The sequence below is a fragment of the Spea bombifrons genome, chromosome 3 (genome assembly GCF_027358695.1).
Source record: "Spea bombifrons isolate aSpeBom1 chromosome 3, aSpeBom1.2.pri, whole genome shotgun sequence".
Classification (NCBI taxonomy): Eukaryota; Metazoa; Chordata; class Amphibia; order Anura; family Pelobatidae; genus Spea; species Spea bombifrons.
In genome coordinates, this window is record NC_071089.1 from 68,488,278 (window position 1) to 68,511,725 (window position 23,448).

General features: G+C 37.5%; 2 protein-coding genes across 2 annotated transcripts in view; one reads left to right on the forward strand and one right to left on the reverse strand.

Annotated features, from left to right (window-relative positions):
* The window catches only part of KLHL32 (kelch like family member 32), a 73,289-nt gene extending 62,527 nt beyond the window's left edge, over positions 1-10,762 (forward strand). The window contains exons 7-11 of the mRNA XM_053458455.1: positions 545-1,271; positions 5,881-5,939; positions 7,997-8,189; positions 8,834-8,928; positions 9,641-10,762. Coding sequence (XP_053314430.1) covers positions 545-1,271; positions 5,881-5,939; positions 7,997-8,189; positions 8,834-8,928; positions 9,641-9,802 — 1,236 coding nt within the window. The 3' untranslated portion in view covers positions 9,803-10,762. The remainder of the gene's footprint in view (positions 1-544; positions 1,272-5,880; positions 5,940-7,996; positions 8,190-8,833; positions 8,929-9,640) is intronic.
* A 626-nt stretch (positions 10,763-11,388) lies between these two features.
* Positions 11,389-23,448, reverse strand: part of MMS22L (MMS22 like, DNA repair protein) — a 41,200-nt gene continuing 29,140 nt past the window's right edge. The window contains exons 14-24 of the mRNA XM_053459872.1: positions 19,636-19,817; positions 19,285-19,435; positions 17,141-17,277; positions 16,748-16,890; positions 16,451-16,610; positions 15,909-16,078; positions 15,044-15,255; positions 13,797-13,963; positions 12,488-12,584; positions 11,952-12,119; positions 11,389-11,639 (exon numbers count right to left, since the gene is read on the reverse strand). Coding sequence (XP_053315847.1) covers positions 11,567-11,639; positions 11,952-12,119; positions 12,488-12,584; positions 13,797-13,963; positions 15,044-15,255; positions 15,909-16,078; positions 16,451-16,610; positions 16,748-16,890; positions 17,141-17,277; positions 19,285-19,435; positions 19,636-19,817 — 1,660 coding nt within the window. The 3' untranslated portion in view covers positions 11,389-11,566. The remainder of the gene's footprint in view (positions 11,640-11,951; positions 12,120-12,487; positions 12,585-13,796; positions 13,964-15,043; positions 15,256-15,908; positions 16,079-16,450; positions 16,611-16,747; positions 16,891-17,140; positions 17,278-19,284; positions 19,436-19,635; positions 19,818-23,448) is intronic.

A 23,448-nucleotide genomic window follows, 5' to 3' on the forward strand; every position in this document is an offset into this window, starting at 1 on the left:
GGTTATCCTGTCTGTGCTTCATAGAGTTTGTCCCATGTCTTTGAAGAATCATCACAAAGTTCCATGCCCCCTCAATCCCAAAAGGCCTATCCCGAGGGGGAACCGGTTGAAGGGGCAAAGGACTTGGGCATGTTGCTTAAACATACATTTGTAAAGGAATCCTAAGTGCAATTGCAAAGAGTGTGCAAAATGTTTTTTTCATTTATCCCACATACCTTAGAAGAGTTTAGTTGCTGCATGAAATGTGGTAGAATGGCCCTTGTGAAATAGCCCAGTTCAGAAACATACACTTTTGCGTATCAAATTTGAAAAACATCTTGGTTGGTAATAATGATACACATAGTCTAATGTTTGCCTGGTGATTAGGTGAGGTGTTTCTAAAATCAGGAGAAATACTTTTCAATCACCTTTGCACTGGATATGTCAAATTATTTATAAAAAATAAAGCCATAATATATAATTTGACAATAATTTTACAAATATGGTATAAAACTATTTTGTGAAGCTGTTACTGCATTTTTAAGGATTAACTGATTTATTTCAGCTGGCTGTCAGGTGGCTGGAGCACAATTGTCGTTATCAGTACATGGACGAGCTTCTGCAATATGTCCGTTTTGGCCTGATGGATACAAACACTCTTCATACGGTTGCCCTCTGTCATCCTCTGATACAAAGCAGTGAAAAAGCAACAGCACTTATTAACGAAGCCTTGGAATATCATCAAAGCCTCTATGCACAGCCAGTGTGGCAGACGATACGGACAAAGCCACGCTTTCAGTCTAACACACTTTACATTGTTGGAGGAAAAAAGAGGGAGATCTGCAAAGTTCGGGAGCTTAGATACTTTAACCCAGTGGATCAGGACAATGTCCATATTGCAGGCATAGCCAATTGGAGCGAATTGACCCCTATGCCAGTAGGAAGAAGTCATCACTGTGTAGCAATCTTAGGAGACTTTCTATTTGCAGCAGGTGGAGAAGTTGAACATGCCACAGGTCGCACTTGTGCGGTGAAAACTGCATGTCGGTATGACCCCCGTAGTAATACATGGATAGAAATTGCACCCATGAAAAACTGCAGAGAGCATTTTGTGCTCGGAGCAGTGGACAACTGTCTTTACGCAGTTGGAGGAAGAAATGAACTTCGACAAGTCCTACCATCTGTAGAGAGGTACTGTCCCAAGAAAAATAAGTGGACTTTCGTACAATCCTTTGACAGGTCTCTTTCATGTCATGCAGGATGTGTTGCTGATGATCTTCTTTGGATATCAGGTAAATAAGAACTTTTTTGTGGAATGCATTCATTTTCATGTTTTTAATATTAACAATGTTATACTTTGGCCAATGGAGCACGACATGATAACCAGAAGTGGCTTTTCCAGCAGACTATAGCTAAGGCTGATGTTACTGCTATTTATCTAGAAACCATTTTTGTCTAACAATGGCCAAATCAATGCGTTACCAAGCAAAATATATATTATTATAATTATTATTTAGACACATGGAAAATAATAGCCTGTCTTGGAAAGCATGAAATAAAACAAAAGTAAGAAAGAAAAGGGAAGAGGGACAGAAAAAAGGAACGAAGGAGTAGGAAAGAATAGCTAAAGTAGAGGAGAGAACAAAACCCTATAGGGCTTTCAAAAAAATCTTAAAAAAAAAACTGCTCACAATTTTATTGTTCCATACAGTGTCAGCCATTCGTATCTTTCCAAGGAGAAAAGCTTACAGCCTACAAATCTCCAGAACATTTTCACCTCAATGTTGTAGCCCGACCATCCTGCTATATGCATCACTCTCCCACACTCCACACCTGTTTCATGGTCACTGTAGGGCCCTGGTCAATACGGAGTACAGAATACAGACTAGACCGGTCACCAATACTATATAAATGTGAAATAAAGCGCTTATATAAAAAAGAAAAAAGCTCCAAACCAAGTACTCAGGGTAGTCTCCCGTACACACACCCAAAATGTAGAAAGCAATCAAAAAAAGTAGGTGAGCTTGGAAAAGTATTATAACATTTAGTGATGCAAATGCTCAAATTTGTATATCCCTCTATGAATGTAGCAGCTTGTTGTAACACCCAGTGATACAAAATATATACTATAATCTCTGTAAATCTTCTTTCCAGTAGAGATGACACAATTACATGCAAAACAAACAAACACAGCAAATAATCCATCGCGCAACATATAAAAAAGTGTGAAAAAAAAATAATAATCAAGTTATGGGAACGCACTTTAAAAAGCATATATGAAGGAATATGTAAGCAATATTGCTCTCAAGGAGAATGAAATTCAACAAATAGTCGGTATGGATTTTTCTAGACTGGTGACCAGCACGGTATTTTATGGTACCTAAAAAGGAAAATGTGGGACTGAGGATTTGTAGAAAGTAGCTGTGTCCAGTGTTGGGTCCTTAGACAATTTGTTACACCAGAAACCTGTAACCTGTGTTTTTTTTTCTTTGTCCAAATTTTACACATTTGACAAATACACTCAGTGGTCAGTTTATAAGATTATATTTATATAGCAGCAGCTGATTCCATAGCGCTATTACAATAGAGGACAGTGTAAATATTTCAGATTGGCAATACGTTTAACATATGTTAAGAGGTGCTGGTATAGAAGGAAGAGAGGGCCCTGCTCTTGCCAGCATACAGTCTGTGCATCTATAAGATTAATATTTTTGTTAATCAGAGTGAAACAAATCATCACAAATCTGCAAAAGGTTATGTAGCATTTATGAAGCAGGTGGCGACTTTGGGTTAACAGTTCTAAAGTGTCGCTCCATGAATTACTGTTTAAAGACTACTTTGGTACAGCTTTTTTTTTATATCTGCCGGCTGAACCAACGGCAAACAAACACACAGGTCTTGATGTAATGATTATATACTGTCATGCTGGAGTAGCTGTGCTACAGTGTGTTAAATTATACAGTACTTAATGGAGGTCAAAAACGCTCCCGTTATTTACTCAATCTTATGTTGGATGATCACAATTCCTAACTGTTTTGTTGGGCAATACAAATAATTGGATGAAACTGCTCTATTTTTTCTGACCGATTAAAGGAATACGTTTTAAGTTTACTCCATTGGGATGTAATTTTTATTTTATTACCAACCCCAAAGGTTTAACCTTTACCCTTCTCATCAAATATGTACAGTTTGAAAAACAGATCCAAACACATTAAAATTGTATAGAATTAGGCTTGATGTTTGTACAAATGCGAAAGGGGAACAAAGGCTGACGATTATTATATTATTCCTGACCGCCTTTGTCTTCACCAATATTTACTTCTTCAAATTAACCCCATAGTAATTTGGCATTTAGGTAAACACCTAGGAAGTAAAAGTGCCCAGCTAAAATAAAGCATTGGAGTACAAGAGTACTAGGCACTACATTGCAAAACACTAGCCATCAAAGGGTTAAATTCCCAGAACTAATGAGCTCTGAAAAGCCACTATTTATATCATTAATAATGATGCTCCCCATGTACAAAACTATTTGTTGTTTTATAAACACACACATTTATGTGTATAGCCTATTTTCAAGAATCATCAACCTATGCCTGTGCATCAGCCAGAATTACGATACTCTGTATTAACGAAAGACTGTCGTGCCCACCTTTTTCAGTAGATCGGAAGATTTCTACGGGAATGTCTAAACATAACATATTTTAGCCATTATTTAAGTATCTTATTTTATTGTGGAACCTATCGGCCATGCAATTCACAAGTTAAAACGGCTGCATCATTTCTCCCTTTATAGAGAAATTATTACCCATTTTTTGCTTGAATTGAACATTTTGGGACACTTCACAAATTCTTAAAATGCCATTGAAGTAACTTTCCATCGTCTTTGCAAAGAGCTGCTATGAGTCTAAGGGAAGGTTAACCATTTCTATAGCTGGCGCTATCACTTCAAGGATGCATTACAGTGGAGTTCATTCAAATTTTGGCAGAATATTTAAAATGTTATCTCTTGCACTTCAAAGTTAGAAGAAAGAAAAAGTTGTTTTTGCTTAAAAATGGAAGTTCATAGAAGATGGCATATTTAATGCCAGATATATCTATAGAATGTTCGTAAGATGTTGATTATCCCCCTGAGGATAGAGATCAAAACTGCCAATCAATAAAATATACTTCTTAGGAAGGAACCAGTGAATGTGCGCAATTGCTTTGATTGCAGGGGATAGTGCACCAGCATGGGGTATCATAACCTAAGAGGAGGCAAATCATTGTGATGACTTTCAAAGCCATGAATACTGCTGGAGGCAAGGGTACTCCATGCTAGAAGAAATAGCAACATATAGAAACTAACGAATAATTTCACGTTTTTTTTTATGTCGTCAAATCTGTATGCAAATCCACGGCATCTCATTTCAGAAGATTAATCTGAAACTGAGCGGGGAGGTATGTGGAGTGCATATAATTATCCGAGACCTCCAGCATTGCAGGAGGGCAGCAGGCGTATTCTGGGGAGATGGTTGTTTCCTCATTCTTTACTTTTGACAATCTGTTTTGTGTAACTGAGAAAGTCATATTTAAAGCTGCCTGATGTGGGTTGGAGAAAAAAAACAAAACCAAATAAAAATCATGAATAGCAAATACAGCTGCTAAGTTGCTTAAATTGTTTTTATAAGTCAAAGCTGTATTATAGTTGAGGTATATGGCAACTGTGTCAAACAAGAGGGACAAAGGTTTACACTTATTGAAGCCCACAGCGACCTTGGACCATAGTGAGTTCAAAGCATAGTGCATTGAACACTTCCCTAGTGCCAAAAATTGGGTTTAGTTGGTTAGCTCTAATTGCATCTCCTCGGTAGAATATAAGACAGTGGGGACTCAACTCAGGACATGCTGGTGTTTCAACTATGCCAAAATGATGTGAATAGTATTGTTAAATGTGTCAGAACCGTAAGAAAGCAAAGTCTCTCTATGAATAAGTTGTTTGGGGCATGTTGACCCGTGGATGAAGTTACAGTGACCTAGCCTAGCATTACTGAAAAGAAGGAAGGATTGGAATGGGTCTGTTTGATTAGTTGCCTAGAATTAGGCACCGGTATACCCCGAGTTCTCAAATTGTTGAGTTGATTTGAGGAACTTTGGTATTGTCCCTGTTCCCTGACTCAGATTTCCCCACTATGAAGTTTATTCACTAATATGTGAGTTGGCTTTTATTTATTTTCTCTAATATTCCATATAATCCACTACTATCAATATTGAAGTATATTTTTCTTACTTTGTTCCTCTGTTTGGATTTACTTGCATAGTCTTGTTGCTCTTACACCCCCATTGCCACCATGTTTAAGCTTCTTGCTCACCGGGAATAGATTCTCATCGAATGAGGCATCTCAAAATAATTTTTGGAATAGGCAAATCGACTTGTTGGGATACCATCTAAAATCTAGTCCACTGGGCTGATGCAGATTCTTGTATCACTGTAAAATGTGGAGGGGCTATTAACACCCAAGGACAGATAGAAACAAAGAAAAGGTATATTATGTAATGTTTCAAGGGAACAGATTGATGTGAATGAAGAACGGTAGTTATTCACTAAAAGGGTAGAAAAAATGTATTTTATCACAAATGTTAAAGAACAAAATTCATCATTTTCCAACTGACATAGGGCATTTAAATGTCATAGTGTTCTGTAAAATGCCACTGGGATTTGAGCCTGGGTGTATAAATTAAAAACTATTGAATACCATGGCACATATTTGTTATTTAAAACAGAAAAATTACCGATTTTAATATTTTCTACATGAAAAAAGTATGCTTTTGACCCTTTATCAGGGTCATACTTGGTTTAATATAGCATTCCACCTATACTATGTGTTTTAAATAATCTATCTTTGTTGAACATTTATCTTACAGGTGGAGTGACTAACACAGCACAATATCAAAACAGATTAATGGTATATGATCCAAGCCAGGTAAGTTATATTGTTCCAATTGATATGGAGCACATAAAGTTAAAAGTATATACATATATGATTGTGTGTGTGTGTGTATGTGTGTGTAAGACACCCAAGAAGAACAGAAGCTGACTCCTTGATATTCTACTATGATAATTTGGTTCTATTGTTGCTGGCATTCCACAGGTAATATTCCTGCTTACAGATATACACTAATAAAAATTATTTTTTATATACATTTGTTCCCAAGCACTGCAGGATATAACAGTAATATTTTTGTGTACAGAATACATAGATTGTAGCAAAATGCCCCATGTTATAACTTTTGCCTAGGGGAAATGTTAAGTCCTAAGAAAGATATTTGTAATATTCCATTAAAAAAAAAAAAAAGTTATTTGAAGATTTAAGGGACACACTGAAAAGTAGTCTGCAAAGTAGTTTGTTTTTACGGGCTGTAAAAACACTAATGAACAAATTTTTTTGAGTTGCCTGCCCATATTGTGTTGATCGAATACCTGTAGCCAGATTATTGTGATTTTTAGGGCCACCGAGTAGCATAATGCACTTATACCCACCAAATGTTCTCAGCTCCTAGCAAAATGGGACATCAGAGGAGGAAAGAGGGACAGAATAATGTGTGTCCCTGGAGAGTTCACAGTGTCTCATACATTTGTTACTTAAATATACATATGAACAAGAAATATCCTTATTCATATTATCTTAACGGTAATATGTAAGAAACCCCAGTATGCAGTAGGGCATAGTATTTGCACCTCTTTTGCTCTTCTGGTTGGCACAGCATAATGGGCGTCATGGTACAGGGCAGCAGGAGTCTAAAGGTTATCAATACTTGGAAATGCAATTACATTATTACAATAAATCAAAAGCTAATATGGTGTATTGACTCTAATATCAAAAATAAATTGCATTTCTGCAAGGGCTAAGTGTATTTTTAGAGTGGATGGGAAAATAATCTTTGCGTTAATTTGTGCCCTCCTGTGCCATTTGTGTTCAATAAACAAACACACTCTTATTATTTGTATGCATCGTTGTTGTATACTAAAATAACACAATTTAGTTGATATTGCTGGCTGTGTGCAATGTTTTAGCAGGCACACAGTTAATGTTATCATTTCCTCTTTTTAATGAGAGTGTCTTCATGTTTGCACACAGACCATCTTTTTATTTTTTTAAATTCTGCTAGCATATTGTTTACGGTGGACTTTGGCAAACCACATCTGCTTGTACCCGCTCTGAATCTCAATAGCTCTATCTTTCTGCATCGGGGCACGGCTTTAAGCGAGGCCTTTGTAGAGAGTCAATAATGACTGCCATCTGCCACAGAGCACAGAGCTACCTGCTAACAGACAGGCTGTGGTGACCTCTGCTTCCGCGGCACTGATTAGTATTCAAACACTGACGTATCCGCTCTGACCCTGCGCAGACCCTCTGCCTCTGTGCCTTTGCAGTGGATCACCTGGCAGACATTGCAGAGGAGGAAAGAATGCTGTAATCAGGAGACAGAGCAATACTTTGCAAATCAGATGCCATCTTTATCTTTCCATCATGGGATTTGACTACTAATGTGAAAAAAAAATGAAATACTCTGCGGACCTCTGCTAATAATCCAAAACAGGATTTTTGCCATTGAGGACACTTTTTTAAATTTATTTGAGGAGGGATGGTGATTATTAGCAAATAATTACTGTAATTTATAATAAGAGAAATGTAGATTATGATATAAAGGCAGGTGTGTGATTGCTATCATGTACCATTTGCAATTATGTTTAGCAAGACTACTATGTTTGACTCTGATTGTTTACGGCATATTCTGTTTTAAGATAAACAACAAATAGGGGTTGATTTTGAAACCAAGTGTGCTCTTCAATTGGGCAGCAGCTGCGATGGGTTACCACTATTCTACAGAACATACAAAGGAGATACCTATGTAAACTTGACAGGTGCTTATCACAATGGTAAATTGAGCCGAATTCATTTGTTTACTGGTTGAAGACTGCATAAGGCATTGTCCAAGCAGATTGATATTGTTTTAAAATTCCACTTGTATTTATTAGAATAAGTGGATCAGTCGAAGTCCCATGCTACAGAGAAGAGTTTACCACGCGATGGCAGCTGTTCAAAGGAAGCTGTATGTCCTCGGTGGGAATGATTTAGATTATAACAATGATCGCATATCGGTGCGGCATATAGACTCCTACAGTATTGACGCTGATCAGTGGACACGGTGTAACTTCAATTTACTCACAGGTAGGTTGTTGATGTTGTGCTGAAAAAGGCATCATCTACACCACCAAAAACCAGGAGATTTCTGGAGACACATTTCACTGGTTTAGATTAAATCTAATGTTCAACACTCCTGAAAACACAGTAGTAAATTCACTCCACAGACTAGGGAGATTTGGAATTCATCAGTCAGTTTGTAGCCTACCCATAATACAGCAAGTGCTTGATATAAACAATACATCTTCAGTAGAAACACCATGAAAAGCATAAGTACAGAACTAAATTAACACACAGTTTATAAATATATAAATATAAGTATTAACCATACAAGCTCTGTGTTATATGAATGAGAACAACTAGTCTTTGGCACTCTACATTAGGTACAGGTTATACTGTGCATTTTCTGCTATCTATTATGTGACTTTAGTTTGAGAAACACTGATGTCCCCCAGCCTCTGCATATACTTCAGTATTTCTGAATACAGAACAGGGCTGAGGAGATCCTCACAATGCTTCACTGAAACATGAATTAGTGAAGCAAATCTAGCTTGCTTCACTGATTCCAAAAAACCCTATTGGCTCCAATAGATGTCATTTTTTGGGGAAATTGTTTGTCAAGAGCACCTGAGCTGTATATGCAGAACAAACAGAGTTTTTCTTTCTTCCAGGCCAAAATGAATCTGGCGTTGCAGTGCATAATGGACGGATTTATTTAGTGGGTGGCTATTCTATTTGGACAAATGAACCATTGTCATGCATACAGGTAAGACGCTTTACTGCACATCTTCGCAGGCACTGTATGGGCTATGAAAAGCATTTGTGACCATCACAATGCAAAAATACTGAGATCAACACAAAGCCCTTGTAGCTAAAATATTCACCCCAAGGACAGAGCAGATGACAACAGGCCACCTTATTAAGATGAGGATAGAGTTCGATCTTAAAGGGTAACACTTTAAAAGCGCTAGAGTTCAGTATTTTTGCAAGTGGTGACTTCAAGTGCTATGGTGGATATTAATAATACATTGGTGATCCTAAGGGTTTATTCTGGTGATGAAGTCATTTCCTAATTTCTATCCCTTGTGGGAAAATTGTCACATGCTTAAAATGTTTTAAGAGTTAGTTATCTTGTCTTCATCTGTATCAATCTCTAGATTGTAAGCTTGCGAGCAGGGCTCTCTCCACCGAATGTATCGGTTTGTCTTAGTCTGTCAATTCTTGTCTTGTCATATCCCTTGAATTTATGTATTGTATTAAGCGCTGCGTAAACTGTTGGCGCTATATAAATAAAATATAATAATAATAGTGATATCTTGGAAAGCTTGAATTTGGATGAATGTATTTTTTTCCAACCTTGATATATAATATTGAAGTTGTTGAGGTATATGTATCATGCCGTGGGGTAAATGCAACACTGGTACTTAGTATTTAAGCATATCGTTTCAACACCTTTTCTCCTTTTCTAATTCAATTAGGTGCTTGATGTTAGCAGAGAAGGCAAGGAGGAAGTATTTTATGGACCTACTTTGCCATTTGCTTCCAATGGGATAGCAACAAGTTTTCTTCCGGCGCCATATTTCACTTGCCCTAACCTCCAGACTTTGCAGGTTCCTCATCACAGGATCGGCTCAGTATGAAAGCATATAACACTGACAAATAAAACAGAGGGGTTTTTTTTGCAAGAAGTCAGAACCCAACCCTTAAATGGGTTAAATTATTCACATTCTGTGCTGCTCTCCTTGTGAAATTGGTGGTCACTTTATATATTTTGGAGCCATGAGCATCAAAAAGAGATTGTAAGTTCTTCAGGGCAGGGAATAATTGTGCCTCATCTATATATATATACAGTATATATACACATACAGTAATGCATACCTTGAAAAATTATTTCTATGCCAAAAAGGCTCATCAATCAACAAAAATATGCAAATTAAAGGATTTTCACTAGCTCTGGTCTAAATTATTTACAAACCATTGCTAAAGTAGAGTTTATATTAGAAACAAATCTCAAAAGCAGTCACATAGTTTCTCTAAATCTGTTCTAGCACAGCTTCATTTATTTCAACTCTAGTACAATCCTACAAAATTTTGAGAACAAAAAATAAGAATTTTTAAGGGCAATATAATACCAATGTTTCCAAACATATGCAGTTGAAATGATGTGTGTGATTACAAAGGGAATGTGAAACTAAAATACCTTTACTCCATAATATATGTATATTTTTTCACATTATTCTGTTCTGGGATAACAAATGGAATTTTACATTCAAATACATATTGAATAGGAGAACTGTGATGAATAATTGTTAAAACTGTTGCATTTCCATCATATCAGTCTTTGCTGCTAATATGCTACCGAACAGCACGCCTGAGTGCGTATCAATGTAATAAATACAATTGCATACCTAATGTTCCATTTTGTTCCATAAAACACCAAAGGTGTTGCAAATAAAGGAGCCATAATGAAACAAGTTTTGTTTAAGACATTGAGCACCTCCACTGCATGTGGAATAACATTTTTGGTATCTTGATTTAAAGGGCAACCATTACCGATACACCTTTAAAATAATTGAGTAATAAAAAAAACTTCAACATCCTGTGTTGTTTTTTTTAAATGTGCATAAATGTTTTATAGATGTTTGATTTAAAAAACAAAGGGCTTATTTGTTCTCAGGTATCCGATATAACCCTTAGTTTTCGGTCTTAAAGGGTTCTCTCTCCCCTGTCTGGTCGCACCACCTTTCAAAGCCAGCTTAAAAGAGTAATACCTTTAAAGGGTCATTCCACCCACCCATTTTGCAGTGACCCCAAAGCATTTTACGGCATACAAACTTGCATGCATTATTTATTGGAGTAGTCCAACCGAACGGAGGGAGAAACTTTATCAGGGAAAACAGCAATGGGGGTAGTCATGCAGCTCTTGAGGACAGGTAAAAGGTATCTTCACCCATGCTGTGCTCAAGGTGACTTGAAACGTACTCCAGCCTTTGCGTGCACTTTAATGCATGGTCCTTTTAAAATTCTTTGGCGTTCCCTTTTGCAAATTAATGACTCCAACTGGAACTGAACGCGTCCTGAGTGAAGCCCAGGTATTTCCCAGCGTTCAGTACAAAGGAAGCAGAGGTAGGTACTAGGCGGCGCTACTAACATAAATACATCCCTGTTTATGTATGGGAATTTTTAAAGGATGAGTAGAAACATAGAAGCATTAAAACAGTCATAATAAATTTACAAAAATATTTATTAACAATGCATTTTCAAAATCTATTATATATGTACAGTTCAAATGCAGCGCAAGACTGTTCTGGTGTTTCTGTTGGATCAGTTTAAAGATAATAATAATAATAATAAAAGATGTGTCCTTGTCAAATTGTACATCTGCAGAAGATCAGACAATGGCTTTAGTTTTCAAGTTTCTGTAATTCGGCTTGTCCATGTTCACCCAAACGAGACAGGAGTCTCCTGTACGCTTCCCTGTGGATATCGTAAACATATATTTATTATTTACATATATTGCAGGTTTAAAGCAAGGCAGGTGTAACATAAAAACGTGTTCACTGCAGTGACAATTGCCACTTACATGATTCAGAAAGAGTGCCCTTAAACCATAGTGAGCCAGTTATAGTAACGTTTGCCTTTATGTTACATAGCTAAAATTATTAAAATATAAAATGTGTTTCCAAAAACGAAGCAACCATGACATTGATAGAGTGCTGGGCGCAAGTGTCGATATATGTTAAATCATAGTAAGGTGGAACACCCGATGAAGCATTTCTAACTGCATACCTCGATGACGCATTCCGACCTAATCCGCGTCTGTGTTCTGCATCCTTTAGGGTCTGGGTAACTGTTGGGATCAGGTTGATAACAAGATGCTGGTCTAGTACGGACAGGGTTTCCAGAATACCAAATATCTGATGGTCATACAGCACAATGTTTTCTTGAATGAATGCACTGCCACAAAAATATTAAGAGAAAAAGTTTGATAAAATCAGTAAAGAATAAGCCACCTAAAGATCATCTTACTGCAAAGGGCAATAATTCAATTATAATTTTAAGTAAATTATATTTAAATAGGGGTTATATTCTAATAACTAAAACCACTTGAATTATAGGAGGTGTGCATTATGTTCCAGTAAGCGGTAACACTAAACGCCAAGAAATGCAATGTTCCAATTGAATTTCATGGAAACTGAATTTATAGATGGTAAAATTGTTTTTGTTAAATGTAACTAGGATAAGTGGTTTAGTTGTTCACATAAAATAAATAAACATTAAGAAGGATAGGTTTGATTAAGTCTGTCCCATATTCCTCTAGCTACCTTAAAACAGATACCAAGTAAGATGCAGTCTCTCCGTCTGGGGTAGCTCGGCAGCCTTCAACGATGCGCTGAAGTGCTTCTGTAGACAGCTTTCGGACTGAAAGAAAAAATAAATATCACAAGACTGGATGGATGGATGAAATAGTTCATTAACTGTCAGTTTTGTATGGTACCCAAATACACATTATCATCACCTTGCTAAGTACACAGAAGATGATCTCTGGATGCAGCAAGTAATTCATGCAACCTACATTGTGGCTGGAGAAGTTTTATTGTTCTCATAATACTGCCTCACGTGTCCCTTACCCATTTCTAACTAGTCCCTGGCCATGTAGCTTTAATGGCCTTTAGCCCTTTAATGTTTAATGTAAATAATGGACACTTCCATACGAGGGAATTTAAAGCTGTGGTAACAAACCGCAAAAAGTGTTTTAGAATGATCAGTTAGCCTTTTAAACTTAAACTTTGATTAATGATCACAATGTGCCTTTGGAACACAGGAGTGATGGTTACTGATAAAGGGCCTCTGTATGCCTATGAAGATATTCCATTAAAAACCAGCTACAACAGTCATTTACAACAATGACAATGTCTACACTGTATTCATGATCCATTCCTTGTTATTTAAACAGACCACATGTGCTTTTCTTTCAAACAAGGGCATTTCCAAGTGACCCCAAACGGTTGAACGATGGTGTGTTTGTGTAAATTATATATCTCGATCATACATAGCGTACATGGCCTTCACATTAAGACAAATGCAATGCACAGATATGCCCTCGGTCAAATGTAATTCTTAGAATAAAGTATCAGGTAGCTTTCTATGTATTTTGGACTCCTTGTCGGTTCTACATGATATCAGTCCAAAGTGTTACCAAACTGGTACAGACTAGAAACTGAATGATGAAAGCAAGCTGTCGTATGGCTAAAGATTATCTCTTTGTTGTGGCATCATAGATCATTATCAGATGTAAAGACTGTAACAATTCTGGTACAGTCTGGTTCATTATAAATTCATTGGGGTTTCCCGACACCCTTTTACAGTGTCTAACCATACATTATAGGTATTGTTATACAAAAAAACAAAGAAACCCTTGAATAACTTTATCCCTAGTTAACCAATTTAGACATTTCCAGCACTCAACTAAAAAGAGATATGAAACATGTTTTAATATCACAGTTAGAAATTAAAAGTATTAAGGAAATGGGCCATCACTGATTTTTGGTCTGGACATGCATCTAACTTGTGAAGGGGAAAAAAAATAGCAAACCCCTTCAAAATTCTGTTTATACAGTTAACAAATCTCACCCTGAGGCTCATTGACCAATATCAAACACCTGAGCACGGAAGGAAGAAGAGACTGAACATCTCCTACATCAATACTACAGCTTCTCTGGAAAACATCAACGATGAAAGAAAGGATGGAGGCCAAACGCGGAGGAGGGGAGTGACCTTTAAACTGCAGGTAGCTGTCACTGAAAAGAAAAAAAAAATACTTAAAAGTTATATCTTTATTCTATTAACACAGAATACATAAACCACACTTTGCAACAGCAACATGTAGCAGGTGGAGAAGATGTAACCAATGATCATTTCATAGAAAAAACAGCTTCCAAATCCTGAAATCTGCAATAGTTTCAACAGTTCCATAACCAATATGAATGTGCTAAAAAGCAACCTTAGATGTATTGTGTAAGCGGTTAGTTTGGTTACTGTCTTAAAATTAGTAAGTTCATTTCAAGGGTTCTGCCTAGGGTTAGTCACAAACTGGCTCTACACCACTTTCTTTAGCACCATACCCTTACACATACTATCTCCCTAAACCTCAAAACGTTACCACCATATGCTGACACACGCTAACCCAGTAACTGAGTCCAAACAGCCTCAGAAGGTAGAGAGAGGAGAGGATGAGTAAATTCAGTTCAAGTAATTAAACATATTTTGTCTGCAGATAACAGATCACAGCTGATTTCTGGTGCCCATGCATGTGGCCATATCCGTGTTTTGTGCCCACACATTAAAAGGGCTGCTCTAGACAAAAGATAATCATAAATCAGAGCACTTGTATGGTGAGATGTGGCTCAGCAATTCACTGTGTATATTTTCTTAACCCAAGACTGCAATGTAGTGAATGTTCTGTGGGGTTAAGGTTTTATGTGTCTATATATACACACAGTCTCCATTATTGGGCTCTAAATGAGACATCAACACAGCTTCCTCTGCTTTATTCAAGTTCAAAAACAAAGTTTAAAATCAGGTTATTTTGCCTTCCTGATTCCTAGGCATTAAAAAATGTAAACAGCCTGACAATATGTAAAAGTTGCCCCTAAAAATGTTTGTGTGATTGGCTTATTATTTTTTTTTTTATGGAAAACAGTTTTAAGACTAAAAGGAACATTTAAACCTTGGAGCATAATCAAGCAGAGCGCAACTGCTGACGGGAACATTACCAAATCTAGCTACTTCTCATCTGACGATAAATCATACAATTATTATAGTTCTGTTTCTAAACAGCACTATAAAAAGCAGCGTTCCTGCTATATCAAATGCCTCACCTTATAACTTGCATAAGCATCCTCCTCAGGTGCACACAGTGTGGGCTCTGAGTGGAATCAATCACTGCTGATAGCATGGGGTGGCTCCCGGTCCCAGAAACAGATGGAGCGCTGGGAAGAAATTTCCCAAAATACTGCTGAATGACAGTTTTTAGCTGTTGTTTGACATAAGCACCTTGTGACTGAGATTGACGGGATATAATTGACAAACCCTAAGAACATAAACAAAATACATGTCATAATCCAAACAACAACAAATTAGAAAGAAAACCCACCAACAAAATATGCTTCAGGTGTGTGTGTTAACACAATGCCAAGGAGCAAATACGTCAGCAATGATGTTGGAGGAGCAATTGTTGCTGCCCATCAATCTGGGAGGGGTTATAAGGCAATTTCCAAACTATTTTAAGTCCATCAATCCACAGTGAGAAAAAATATTCATAAATTGAAAAACATCCGAGACAGTTGCCAATCTTCCCAGGAGTGGACATCCCTGCAAATTCACCCTGAGGTCAGACCGGGCAATGCTCAGACAAATTGCAAAAAAAAGGATGGTTTGCTTGAAAGGGTTGCCAGGAGCACCTGGGAACAGCCCCAATCTGGAGGTATTCAGCAGCCTTTCCCCCTACCCCCCTCTTTCATTCATTTTTCTATACCTGCTATACCCACTCCTGGCACAGGCAGGGGCATAACTAGAAACCACGAGGATGACCTGGGGCAAAGCTAATCGTAATTTCTTACAACATCCATCATTTAAAATGGAAAAGAGAAAAATATTCAATGCAGGTTTGGGATGTCACATATCCATGTTCTCGTGCGTTTCAGCTGTCGCATTACAGTCATATGAATGACGTCGGGGACTGACCTGAAGGAAAAGAGGGAGGCTCTCTCGTATTGCAGAAAGCGTGGCTGGCAGCAAACCCTTATCTTGCTGGAACAAGGCATTTGGTAAGAGCAGGTTATCAATGATGCGGAACAGAAGCTGCTGTGCTTTGGAAGTAGCCAGCATCAATGCCCAGTACCGCACAAGGCACCCTGCAGAGCAGACAAGATACGTGCTGAAATTACGAACAAAGCCAGTGAACACGGCATGCCCTCAGGAGCCCTTCGCTACGGCTTTATATTGGTTTAAGCACCAATATTCCGAACCACAGGGCTCAACTGACACAAGAAATGCAAGCCTACAAATAAAATCTATTTAAAGGGAGAAAGTTATATATTGTAATGCTAAAGCTGCAAAACACAACATACATATACGTTTCTAAAAAATGTAAATTGTGTTATTAAATTATAAATAGCTTGTGTACATACAATAATAGAGCTTACAAAATGCATTCTTGACATATATCTTTTCCACAAACATCAGCCGTTAACACTTGTAAATAGTCTTTAATACCACGTACTCACCCATGGTTCTATAAGTGATCTGCAAGCCTTCCACGGGCCCCTTTTTGGTGAGGTATGGTTTGACATATTTCAAAATGTCACCAACATACTCCAAGCATTTTGAAACCATGGCGGACTTCTCTGCTAGCGTTTGCAAGCCACCATAGGTTTCACCAGCAGCCTATGCAACAGAGGGAAACAGAATGCTAAACGGCATATATATATTCTCTTTAAAGACTGAGCAGTATGCCTAAAGTGTGTCATTCTCAGGGTTTCTGAGAATCAAAAATACATAATTGAACACACATACTTCCTTACCTTAATGAATTGCAGAATGGCACCTTTTGGATCCTGTTTATAGGATTTCGGCTCAATCTGCCCTTTGAACATAATGCGTTCCACCTCTGGAAGCCTGAACGCTAATCTGGTTAATTCCCCAAGCTGCTCTGCGAGTACTGAAGCTGTAAAGAGGGGACAGACATATCCAAGACACTTAACTTACACTGTCTAGAGAGTGCAGACAGACAACTTATGCCATGCGATGTAAATGTGATGCCATGTTATAGGTTCAGACCCATCCCACCAGTCACTGGATTGCTAATGCATAAATGTTTATACGTATATGATAGAGATATATATATCATCTCATGAGAGGACAAACTGCTTAACTTGTGCCACTTATGTCTGCTTCAAGATGTGTATAATACTCACTCTGTTCAGAGTCTGTCCTTATCGCTACACCAACGGGTTGATCAATAAACATTTGCAATACACATCTAATCCAAGCCCGAAGTGTCAGCGCTTGATAAGATGAATAGCCAATACCAGAGAGGGCTTCTGTCAAGGCACTAGGACATTAAAGGGAAGTATTAAAAATACTTGTAAGTGTGACAAACTGGCATATCACAAGATTTTCCCAGGAAAAAAAAAGGTATGCAGAGGGAAGTATCGCTGGAGGTGGAGACGCTTTACCTTAACCTTAAGACCACAATGATGCTAATGAAAAACATTTTCAGGGTGGTAAATGAAAATAACACTAAGAAAAAACAACTAATTTAAAAAGGCAGCAATGTGGCTACTGCACCGAAACATGCAACACTACAATGATGAAACATCTTTAAATGATATCTTTGTAACTATCCATACAAACTTGAGAGCCATTATTTATTCCTGCATATCTCGCATTATGTTCCTCTATTTTGAGTCAACAATTGTGGTGCTTCACATGTAACATTGTGGCAGATCTACACACTGATGCACATTTTTAAAATGCTAGAGTTGCTCTTTCTAAATAAAAGTTATGGATTACAATAACAAAATATATATTACCATGGGAGAAAATTTTCTGTGGTCATATCCAGTGTAAACCACACTCTGACCTTGCAAAAATCCCCACAATTTAAACATACTTAATGCTAGTTTTTATCATCTAAACCTGATATATATGCATTGTCATGCAAAGTGCCTATGTTTAAGGGTTAACAAGGCATCTTGCATGAGGAAGAGAAAATGTAGTTTTCATCCTGCCATAAAGGTTATCTGTAATCATGGCCAGATCCCACCATATAATAAGTGGGGCAGGAAAAGCAGCCAAGCAGGGTATCTTGAAGGTATACCAGGTGTCCTGTCCTGGGTGCCATAAAATCCTACAGGGGACCAGGCACTGGGGTCACACAGGGGACTCAGCACCTACACTCTTCATCTAACGATGGGTCATCTAGCTGTTCATTACATAGGGGGTGTTTGGTACCTGTACACTTGTAATAACATGAGGGGTGTGACCCCAGCGTTATCACCATACAATGTACCATAACACCAAAATAAGATGTATTAGAATTTCCGAAATTGCTGTCAGGTTTTACGATTCAGCTCATTAGGAGTGTCATAAAGTACTGGGGCTACAAGCATCTCTCCCACTGACATCAAATGGAATTCTCGTGTCCCAGACACAAAGAGAGAGATTCCTATAAGAATAGAAACCCGATAATAGAATTTCCATTATTGAGCAGATTTGACGAGGGGCTTATATCATCTCGAGATTCTAACAAATTATTTTACTTTTGTTTTATGTAAGTTTTCTGTGTTTTTATCCTTAGTATTTATAGCGTTTTGTATGTATTTCTTGTATAGCCATAGTTAGCACGTTACCATTTTTTCGAATTTTTGTTTGTTTGTTCTTAAATTTATTTGTTTAACAATTTTAAAACAAATTAATATGAAAAAAGCTATGTCTGTACAACCAAAAAAGACAGTACTAAAGACAGACACTAAAATGCCACACATAGATTTACATGGCCTCTCATGATCTCCATACATATAATAAACCAACATGTTATCCCTGGTCTCTTAAGTAAGTCAAACAACAAGCCTGACGTTGTAAGGCAAAATTACTCCACAAAAGCATTTAATAAAACTAAATGCCCTTACATATGAAAAAGCCTTTCTGGGAGATTTGTCTTTGAATGCCATGATTAGGGTGGAAAAATCTCATTTATGCGGCTATATGGCCTTACTCAAAAAACCACTTATCAGGATGCATCTGCTCACCAAACCCCAGCTCAGCAGAGCAGCATTAGCTTTTTCAGCCTATTACTGTCCCTAAATGCATGTGTTTTTTTTCCTTTTCAGCTGCAAAAAAATGCCTCTTAAGACAACATTAATGACAACTGAATACCATCAAATTGGTAACAATTGTGCACCATTTTCTAAACTAACACTCTTACATGAATTTAAATTTTTCAAGATTAAAAGTTAAATCCCAGTTCTCTAACAAAATACCGTATCGCTAAACTTTTGAAGCCAGTATCAGGTTTGCATACAAGAATGGACAAGAGGGCCTACATCCCCTTTCTTACCTGTTTGATATCAGATGACTTAAATAACGTGATGCTAGCTGAGGAGTGATCATGTCATCCCATCCAAAAAGCTGCATTATTGACACTAAAGGTTGTGGCTGGAGCTCTGAAGGTGCGCTGCTGGGCATGTCCAAAGCCAACAGGGTATAGCCTGATTAGACATGTAAACAGATTTTGCATACACATTTTCTACAAGACATTTCACACAATTTTAATGTTATTTTTTGTAACTCGCAAGGAACTCGATTTGCAAATACAGCTCACAGATTCTTATAGGTGAGAGACAAAAATGCATTAAATAAAGGATCTTAACATAAAAGGTGCAACTTAGCAGGACGGGAGAAGACAGACCTGCAGCTGTGTCTGCTAGCTGGGATGGAGGTGTCTGTGAAAGTCTCAGGCTCTTCAAGAAGGGGAAGAAATTTCTCCAGAGAGCATTACCCACAGCTAGATGGCGCTCTCTCACCACTGACAGACATTGCGCATGGGGCCCTCCATTCCAACGTCCTTGGGCCGCACAGCTGTGGATGCTCCTGAAAAAAAAGGAACATAACTCACAATCTTACAAACTAATCAATACAAATAGGACATTAACACGGCATTCTTGTGCTGTGTCTGCAACAGCCCCTCCGGGAGGCGACTGGTTAATTGCAAATACTAGAAACGACAAAATAATAGCCGGGTTTTCGATTACCTGGACCGGTGGAGTTTTACATAATTAAGGCAAAGTTGTGGTCATCTTTAAGGATCGGAGACATTGCGACAAACCTGTGCGTTGTGCATTTTTGTTTCAAAGCACACCAACAATAATAAATAAAGATGGCATTCACGTTAATATATTAACAGTTTCACATTAGGACAGTATCAGTCACTGGATGCTTGAACCCAAATATCTTTAACCAAAATACCTAGATATGTGCTTAGTCTGCAAATATATTTTCAATGAACAAACTAATACCTTACACAGAAACCGTATGATCGTAGCAGGATAATGCATGCTCAGCCATAATTTGCCCACAAAATCTAATGAATCACAATGTCCACCCCTCGAAGGGTCATTTTAAGCAATCCGTACCGAAGAAAGGAGGAAATAGATGAACTGCTAAACCCCAGCTTTATACCCAGAAACAGCAGAAGTCTACGCCAGGACGAGCAGAAGATCTCGTAATGCATTTCAGAAAATGATATTACATGACCGAGTCCACAGCTTTGTTAGTACAGTAAGGACAAACGTCGCAGCCATACAAAGCATCTCTCTTCTGCAGACAATGTGGCATGAATTCAATAATACACTCAATTTTCTTTGATTCCTCTAGTACCGTGCTCGCTACTTAATCTAATTTGGAAGTTGTGACTTTCTAGAGGTTTAATAGAGATATGTCTGCAGGGAATCAATGTTCCCTGAAAAGGGGGGAGGGGAAAAAAGGCATTAACAAATTTGTCTGGCAGAGCTAGTTTCAAAGCATTACTGCGGTAGTCTGATGAACCAAATAACATGCTTATTAAAAACAATCCACAGGAACGTACCATCCGCGCCATTTCCATTCATCTTCTGGTCAGCCCAATTCAATCTGCACATTAAAGCACTCGCTACACCGCTACGTTTGCTTTTATTAATATATAAACAGTCCTGTAAAATTACACACTGGGTATTTAGAGGATAATAGCAACATGGTCATTTACTAGTGACGTAAACCGAGAAAGGTGTAAAGGATGAAAGAAGGACAGGATATGGCTATTACTTTGTTGGTAGAAATTATTGTGTAATCAAATGTAACCTGAGAAATGGTTACTGTTAAAGAATGCAGAGCACGATAAACATAGCTGGGAAGAGAATGCACAAATTATAAATTTTTTTTCCAAGGCTCTCTCTTTACCATGTTTTTTTGTGTGGTCTGTCATTTAGTATGAATTAAATGTTAAAAAAAAAATTTAGAGAGTAAACAAATTGCAATTTACATAGGACTTCTTCTACAAATTAGGTCCCACTGATAACACCCCTCAATTTATGTTCAACAACATCCCTTAAGTAAAGTAATTCCTCACATTGATATAGTTTTTATTTTATAAAGAGAACAAAATGCCCCCTTACATACTGCGCTATGTTTTATTATTCTTTTATTGTATTATTTTTGAACTTTAGATTTTTGGATTTTTTTAAAAACAGTTTTTGAAGGTATATTTGTAGCGGGAGGGACATGAGGTGTTTGGGCATCTATTTTTTCTAATTTAATTTAAAAAAAAAATTCTCTTTTTTTTTTTTTACATTTTCATTTTTTACTCGAGATCCCTTTGAGGTTTATAAAGGCCTTAGGAAAATCTCTTGGAACCGGATGATACCATGATGTCATGGTGATGTCACTGGAGTCGATCACTGGGGTTAGTTGATTTGTAATTAAATTAAATTAGATTTTACTTAAAAAGTATTTTATGAAGAGGGAGAAACTCTTCACATTGATCCCCATTGCTGCCAATTACAGTGATCAGCAAGTAGGGCTACATGGCTCTGCATTGCTGTTTGAATTAACGTCCACTTCCCAAAAATAACTTTTTTTATATAGAAGAACAGTCTAGTCCTGAGAGCTGCTTTTTTTTTTTTTTTAATTTCCTTCACATATGCTGGAGTCCATTCCGCATAGATGCCAATGCATTTTGCCCCATTCAAATTGGAGCGTGCAGTTTATAGTTACTGGAGTTGGAATCAGACTTTTGTCTCATTTGTCTCTACTTCTTGCATATGCTTATTAGCACTTCCGCTAAAGCAGCAGCCAATTGAACGTATGCTAGCAAAACATCAGTGTTCAGACAGCACACTTTTCACTGGCTGCTGCTACCCAGATTGACTTGATTGGTAGTTCTACTGAGCATGCACAAAAAGCACACTGTAATAGGCTCCCTGTTTTTAGCAGAGGCAGGTGGGGAGGGGTTAAATAATTTGTCTCATTTTCTAACTCCATTAACTAAAGAACGCTTGCTTCGATTTGCATGTACCTAAATATTCGGATTTTCTGCAGGTGTATCTCTTGCGGACTCCTAAATGATATTAAGCTTCTTCCTCACAAGTTCTTCCAGCCCTGGCATAAGAGTAACGCCGTAATCTAGGGAACATTTTACTTTATGTTTGAATAATATTTTTCGGTCTCACAACCACCAAGCTCATTATTCCTGTTGGATGCAGGGCACATACTGTATTAGCTATAATCTCTAAACACCTGCTATCCTCCAGCTATCGTCCAAACATAAAAGAAAGCAGAAAAAAAAGTAAATAAATATTACAGGAATTAGGGAGTAATGTAGGCTAATATAATGTTTGCCATCCTTAACGATATAAGATTTTTGTTGTTTTATTTTCAACAAAATGACCACAATTCCAATTTAAAGAAAATGTACTGCACACTTGTGCAGAACAATTAACAAGATAATAATAATATACAATGGCACAACATATTTAACCCGTGCTACAAAATATGAATATCGATATAACAATGAACACCTCAGCCCTTAACACTAGCAAGATCTCATATACATTTAGAAATCGTATCAAGGGACTAACAAAGCAATGGAGTTAATAATTTCCCTGCTTATCAGCCTCTTCTACCAAAATATAACTGTTGATCTTGCAGAGTTTAAAAAAGCTGCTAATGGGCCTGGTGAAGCCACTAACAGAAGGAGAGATCTGGGTGGTCTACCATGGGAAGGTCCCAGGTATGGTCATGTGTAGCCGTCATACGGAGAAAAGCATAGTTAACAACCTGAATGTATCTAGTCATGACTTTACACATTGGATCTGTAAAAGTCTGGAACCAAGAATAATATATCTTGGTCCACAAATTATGCAGGCTTAATGCATCCATCTCAATACGACATAAACAGAATTTCTCCAGCACTCAATTTACTGATATAAAGCATACTCACTATGTGACCATTATATCAGCAGGGGGAATGCTTATAAATAAAGTGTAGTTCAGCAGGTGAACATGTATCCAAAGACCAGAAGACGCTTCTAGAAAACCATTTAGTTAAACATATAAATCTTGCTTTCGCTGCATGTTTAGCTGCAGTTACCTATGTTCACCATCAATGTAGACCAAGTGTGATCTTAACAAATTAGACAAAATGTTCTGAAAATCTGGTTCTGATAATTCCAACAGGGAAGGTTTTGAC